Source organism: Oncorhynchus kisutch, linkage group LG2 (assembly GCF_002021735.2).
Source record: "Oncorhynchus kisutch isolate 150728-3 linkage group LG2, Okis_V2, whole genome shotgun sequence".
In the NCBI taxonomy this organism is placed as follows: Eukaryota; Metazoa; Chordata; class Actinopteri; order Salmoniformes; family Salmonidae; genus Oncorhynchus; species Oncorhynchus kisutch.
In genome coordinates, this window is record NC_034175.2 from 18,703,925 (window position 1) to 18,710,684 (window position 6,760).

General features: G+C 41.0%; 1 protein-coding gene across 2 annotated transcripts; it reads right to left on the minus strand.

The window, feature by feature from the left end:
• Positions 1-296: 296 nt before the first annotated feature.
• gpatch4 (G patch domain containing 4) lies at positions 297-4,549 on the minus strand. Of its 2 annotated transcripts, none has more exons than XM_020507327.2 (7): positions 4,418-4,549; positions 3,980-4,063; positions 2,490-2,656; positions 2,253-2,366; positions 2,010-2,128; positions 1,784-1,834; positions 297-1,631 (listed from the first exon to the last, which is right to left on the minus strand). In XM_020507327.2, exons 2-7 carry the CDS (start codon positions 4,056-4,058, stop codon positions 785-787), a joined length of 1,377 nt encoding a protein of 458 aa, XP_020362916.1. In that variant the 5' UTR covers positions 4,059-4,063; positions 4,418-4,549; the 3' UTR covers positions 297-784. The 2 variants fall into 2 exon arrangements, with proteins under 2 accessions (XP_020362916.1, XP_020362923.1); XM_020507334.2 differs by having other exon boundaries at positions 4,395-4,511.
• Positions 4,550-6,760: the final 2,211 nt, after the last annotated feature.

Consider the following 6,760-nt stretch of genomic DNA (forward strand, 5'->3'; position numbering starts at 1 on the left):
TGAGCGTCAAATATGTTGATAAAAGGAATCGGGTATGAGCAAATCAATACACGAATACGAATAGAATTATATAATTCAATCTATTCAATCTTTTATTCAGTTTTTTTCATTCATTGTATTCTTTTCATAGGTTTTGGAAGCATCAACCTGTGGGGTAATGATTGTGCTTTAACTAACCCAAACAATGCACCTTCGGCTAATTGGAATGCTGAATCATACGGTCAGGGTAAATTGAGCCACGTTCACACTGTCAAAGATCTATTATAAAGAGTATATAAAAAATAAACACTCATTTGTGTAGGGCTTTCATAGGTTCCGCTTTTAATAAAATCACAGTTTTATAAACAATGTAATACTTCTAAATCAGCAGCTTTAATTGGTTCTTGTACCTCATCACACAAAGTAGTAAGGAAAGTTTATTGAGCAAAGAAAATACATTACTGTGCTCATACATAGCAACCTCATATCTGATGTTGATATCACATTGTTTAAAACATCCATGTTGAGAATATGAACAATACAAGACCACCATACAAGAAGCTGTATAAAAACACTAGTTGATGACTAAATATATATTTTCTTAATAGTCTGTAATTGAATCTTTCCATACAAATAAATATGTTGACAAGAAACAAAACATCCTTTTTGCATGGGGTTGCAATAAGCGTTAATTAAAAATATACTGCATTTCATTCGATGGTTTCATGTGTCTATAAGATGTATTCGAGCGCTGACCCAAATCCCTGACCTGTTTCCTTTCCAACAAGGCAACCACAAGTCCTCATCAAACTGGTTCCTGTTGTTTAGCTTTCTTTTTCTTTTTTAGAGGTATGGAGTCCAATACATCGTGCAAACTGTCCTCTACGGTCTGCTTGACCGCTTTGCATTTATTTTTTTTACCTTTTATTTTAGGTTCCTCCTCCACTGTTCTCTCTATTGCTCCATCCCGTTTCTTTTTCTTTTTTGGAGGGGAGTCCGCCACAGTTTCTGATTGGTTGGTTTCTCTATCTTTAGAGTGTTCCATCTCCTCAGCCACCTCTTTGTTCTTGGAGGACTTCTTCTTGGTAGTAGTGTAGGAGTCCGTCTGTTGCCGAGTGGCACCTTCTCCCTCCGAAGCGTCTTCACAGCCTCCTCCGGCTTCACTCTCTATAGAAATGATATCAGTTTCACACACCTCTCCATTTAGATGACAGCTCTCGCCCTCCTCCAACACCTTCCTCTGTTTTGAACGTTTCCTCTTGGTTGGCTGAGCTGTATTATCTTCCACAGACGTTAGTTCCTCCTCTACAGGAACCACCGCCACCTCCCCACTGTTCTCCTTTAAACTTTCCTTCTTTTTCTTCTTTTTCATGTTGGTACTTCTGGAGACAACAGCAGAATCAGCGTTCTCTTCAGCCACATTCTCACGGGTATCCTCTGAGTGATTCTTCCTCTTTTTCTTTTTGGTCTTCTTCCCCGGGGTCTCATGGGTCAGTTCATCCTCAGGGATCTGGGCAGCTGGCTGGGTAGTGACGCTATCTGGTGTTGCAGCCGCTAGTTGGTTTTTCTTGCCATACTTTGCCATGAACTCTTGCTCCTGCTGCTCCAGTCTGGCTAGCTTGGCACTCATGGTAAGGCCATGTCTGGCTCCTCTGTTGCGAACAGGAATAGGGACAAACTATGTTTAGCTTCCTAATTAAGACCAGGTTCAAGCTCTTCACCAACAGCATGCACCAAGATAGAACACACATTCATGTGATTTGTTTATGGTTTATTACAAAAGTATTGGTGACAAGCAACTTACTTGTGGGCGGTGCGTCCTCCACAAGCCTTCACCAGGTCAGCGTCTGATAGCCTATACAAAGGGAGAGGGAAACAGCATTTATTATTTAAACCTGTGAGTACATAAAACCACTGTCATTAACAATGTATGGGTTTAATCTTCACATTGACATGAAAACAAATAACCTTCACAAACTGATATCAATCCCTGTATGTTGGTGGATGGTATTGGGCAGTGAGGTTCTTACTTGGTGGTGCTGGAGAGGTCCAGTCTCTGGTCCTCATCATCAGAGCTGCTGCTGCTGCTGTCATCTGTACTGGAGGACTTCTGCTCTGGCTGCTCCAGTCCTGCTAGGAGGGTGGCAGACTAGGAGGAAGATAAATAAAACTGTTCCAGTCCAGTCTGCGTAAGTGCAGTATCTTTCTGTACTATCAAGAGCTCTCATTGGCACAGATATGGGTGTGTTCCATTTGGATTTGTTTTTCTGTACCTTCACAAAGCATCCATAAAGTTTGTCTCTTCCCAACATGGCTTTCGTTGGCTTCTTGTTGGAGATCATTCCTTCCTCTTCCTCCTCCACCAACTTCTTCACCTGCACACCATTCTAGAACAGAAAGGTAGAGATGTAGCCTAGGCCCAATGTAAGTGTGTGAATGTGTGCATGCGTGTGTGTGGCCTAGTGGTAAAATAATCTTTCATTTCACACCCCCCCCCTCTGAGGACTTACCTCACCAGATTCCACTTCCAGGCTAGAAGATGCTTTGTTGAAGACATGGTCCCACCAATGGAAGGTGAACTGCTCCCCTTGACGATGTCCCACTCCTCCCTTGTCACATTTCACTTTGACTTTGATAGCCTCAGATATACCATTCTCCTGCCGACCAAGACCTTTACCTGTGAACAGTGAGGGGTCTTCTATTAGTGGTAGACTAAGAACATTAGATCTAGTTACCATTCATAACACCACAGAATTAGTTACAACTGGCAACTACTACTAGTAGGGACATCAAACATTCAGGCTGCTGCACAGACACTGAGGCTCTAGTCTAGAGCGCCCGGTTCAATTGTGTTTGAGAGCATTTTTTTACACTCTAAATCGTTAAATTAGTGAGAAATAGATGTCATTGTTGCAATAGTATGAGTGGGCAACATATGTCAATTTAAGATGATTGTCTGTTTAATTATTTTGCCATATTGAATTGAATATAGTGCTAATTTCACTAATGTGGACAGTTTGTTACTACCTTACTCACAAGCTTGCATTTTCAAACCATAACATTTTGTGGAATTACACATCCTTTAACCTCAGATTGGTGATGTTAGTATAAAAGAATATAGTCATCACGATGACATAAGATTTATTGCTCAAAACAGATCAATATCTTTGGTTTTGGACCGTTGATTGTCACACATGCTGGGATGTGCAGAACACGGCGTTAATGAAATGGTACAAAAAAGTTGGGTCGGCCTCTCGGGTGGCGCAGTGGTTTAGAGCACTGCACTGCAACGCTAGCTGTGCCACCAGAGACTCTGGGTTCGCGCCCAGGCTCTGTCGCAGCCGACCACGACCGGGAGGTCCGTGGGGTGACGCACAATTGGCCTAGCGTCGTCCGGGTTAGGGAGGGTTTGGCCGGTGGGGATATCCTTGTCTCATCGCGCACCAGCGACTCCTGTAGCGGGCCAGGCGCAGTGCACGCTAACCAAGGTTGCCAGGTGCACAGTGTTTCCTCCGACACATTGGTGCAGCTTCCGGGTTGGATGCGCGCTGTGTTAGGAAGCAGTTGGGTTGTGTTTCGGAGGACACATGACTTTCGACCTTCATCTCTCCCGAGCCCGTACGGGAGTTATAGCGATGAGCCAGCATCATTTAACACGAAGTTTCAGGAATACAAATTGAACTTTCAACATTCATTTCCAATTGTATTGTACTTAAATCAGGTAAAAACTGCTGAATGAGTCCAAAAACGTGCTCTGATGGATTTAAATCACCAAAACTGGTTTGCCCTGCCTACTAATGTAATTTACAAGCTGACATATGTATAACGTTACACTTGATATATAAACTCCTGCCCGTAATCTTAAAATGTTCATTAGCTAGCATATTGCCCATCATTAAATGACTATGCTGTTACTAAAACAACAGTAACAGCATAGTCATTTAATGATGGGCAATATGCTAGCTAATGAACATTTCTGAAAATCTAACATTAACTTTACCTTGTTCCCAGCCATGACGCAGTAGCTGTTGCTCTGCAAACTTCAGTCCACGGCTCTTTTCCTGAACAGTTTCTGCCATTTTTTCTAAAGAAATGAACATGTTAGCTAGCTAACGTTAGCTATATTACACTGCATTTGACAGGTCTTCAGTATCAGATGTCAATATTTATGTATTAAATAGTTGAACAGTAATGCAAAGAACACTATTTTCTCAAATATAATATACAAATTCTGTTTTAAAAGTCCGCAAAAAAAGACTGCTCAGTCAAAGTTCAGTTTGGGTTTAGCTAACAAGCTAGCTAGCTAGTTCGTTTTAAGAGAACATTTACACTTCAATGCAAGTCATTGCTGTGCTAATAAGGGCTGGCTATAAAATCATAAACAACGACCGGGGTAATAGTACTAATTATTTCACCTCATCTGGTTATCTAGACTCACATTGTTGTTCAAAAGGGATAAATAAAAACGTTTTCACAGTTCGACTGGAACCATGAGGTAAATTCAGCAGGCTGACACAGCACCGGAAAAGACTACGCTTCTTATTCTTCTTCGATGAGGTTTAACGGCGGTTGGCATCCAATAAATGTTGCATTACCGCCACCTACTAGACTGGAGTATAACTCCCTTATACTTTGCTTGTAAATACAAAAAAAATTAAAAAGCACCAAATACCCTACCATCTAACCCTACACTCACCACCCTATTCCACTATTTAAATATATCTAGGCCTACCTAGACATAGGTAGGCCTAGTCACCACCACACAACACACCCTGTAACTCTTCTGACGTTAAGTCTCATACACCCAAATACCTCTCTGTAGCGTCCACCACAACCTTAATTTTCTGTAGTACAGTTGAAAACCATTGCTATAAATGCAAAAAATCCAATCTTACTGAAGCATACAGTACCAGTCGAAAGTTTGGACATACCTACTCATTCAAGGGTTTTTATTTTTACTATTCTCTACATCATAGAATAATAGTGAATAAATCAAAACTATGAAATTACACATATGGAATCATGTAGTAACCAAAAGAGTGTTAAACAAATCAAAATATATTTTATATTTGAGATTCTTCAAGGCCACCCTTTGCCTTGACAACTTTGCACACCCTTGGCATTCTCTCAACCAGCTTCACCTAGAATGCTTTTTCAACAGTCTTGAAGGAGTTACCACATACGCTGAGCACTTGTTGTCTGCTTTTCCTTCACTCTGCAGTCCAACTCATCCCAAACCATTGAGGTTGAGGTTGGGTGATTGTGGAGGCCAGGTCATCTGATGCAGCACTCTATCACTCTTGTTTTTGTGGTCAAATAGCCCTTACACTGCCTGGAGGTGTGTTGGGTCATTGTTCTGTTGAAAAACAAATGATAGTCCCACTAAGCGCAAACCAGATGGGATTGAGTATCACTGCAGAATGCTGTGGTAGCCATGCTGGTTAAGTGTGCCTTCAATTCAAAATAAATCACTGACAATGTCACCAGCAAAGCACCCCAACACCATCACACCTCCTCCATGCTTCACGGTGGGAACCACACATGCAGAGATAATTCGTTCACCTAGTCTGTGTCTAACAAAAACATGGCTGTTGGAACCAAAAATCTAAAATGTAGACTCATCAGACCAAAGGACAGATTTCCACCAGTCTAATGTCCATTGCTCGTGTTTATTGGCCCAAGCAAGTCTTTTCTTATTATTGGTATCCTTTAGAAGTGGTTTCTTTGCACCAATTTGACCATGAAGGCCTGTTTCATGCAGTCTCCTCTGAACAGTTAATGTTGAGATGTGTCTGTTACAAGAACGTTGTGAAGCATTTATTTGGGCTGCAATCTCTGAGGTGCAGTTAAGTCTAATGAATTTATCCTCTGCAGCAGAGGTAACTTTGGGTCTTTCTTTCCTGTGGCAGTCCTCACGAGTGCCAGTTTCATCATAGTGCTAGATGGTTTTTGCAACTGCACTTGAAGAAACTGGAATTTTCCCGGATTGACTGACCATGACTTAAAGTAATAATGAACTGTTGTTTGCTTATTTGAGCTGTTCATGCCATAATTTGGACTTGGTCTTTTACCAAATAGGGCTATCTTCTGTATACCAGCCCTACCTTGTCAAAACACAACTAATTGACTCAAACGCATTAAAGGAGGAAATAAATCCCACAAAATAGCTTTTAACAAGGCACACCTGTTAATTGAAATGCATTCCAGATGACTACATCATGAAGCTGGTTGACAGAATGCCAAGATTGTGAAAACCTGTCATCAAGGCAATGAGTGGCTATTTTGAAGAATCTCAAATATATTTGGATTAGTTTGACACTTTTTTGATTACTACATGATTCCATATGTGTTATTTCATAGTGTTGATGTCTTCACTATTATTCTACAATGTAGAAAACAGTAAAAAAATATATTTAAAAAAAACTGGAATGAGTAGGTGTATCCAAACTGGTACTGTATATCACTTGTTGGCCTATCCCTATGTACTGGTACAGATCTACTACAGTACTCACACCACTCCTCTCACAGTCCCTCCCCCTTGACCCATCTTCCTCTACTTTCTTCACTGCCTCAAAATATGATAACGTCTGCACTACTCTAGCCCTGAAAAGCTCAACCTGCCTCTTCTGCACTGGACATTTCTGATCCACAGTCCCATGGGCACCCCTATAATTAACACATATCCTGTGGTGTAAAGTACTTCAGTAAAAATACTTGAAAGTACTACTTTAGATGTTTTTCGGGGTATCTGTACTTTACTTTACTATTTTTGACAACTTTT

Excerpts from the sequence above, each read along its gene's own strand:
- gpatch4 (XM_020507327.2), bottom strand. The coding sequence starts at position 4,058 with ATGGCAGAAACTGTTCAGGAAAAGAGCCGTGGACTGAAGTTTGCAGAG. Across the intron at positions 2,367-2,489 it reads TGGAAGTGGAATCTGGTGAG|AATGGTGTGCAGGTGAAGAA; the intron begins GTAAGTCCTCAG and ends TTTCTGTTCTAG. Across the intron at positions 2,129-2,252 it reads TTTATGGATGCTTTGTGAAG|TCTGCCACCCTCCTAGCAGG; the intron begins GTACAGAAAAAC and ends TCTTCCTCCTAG.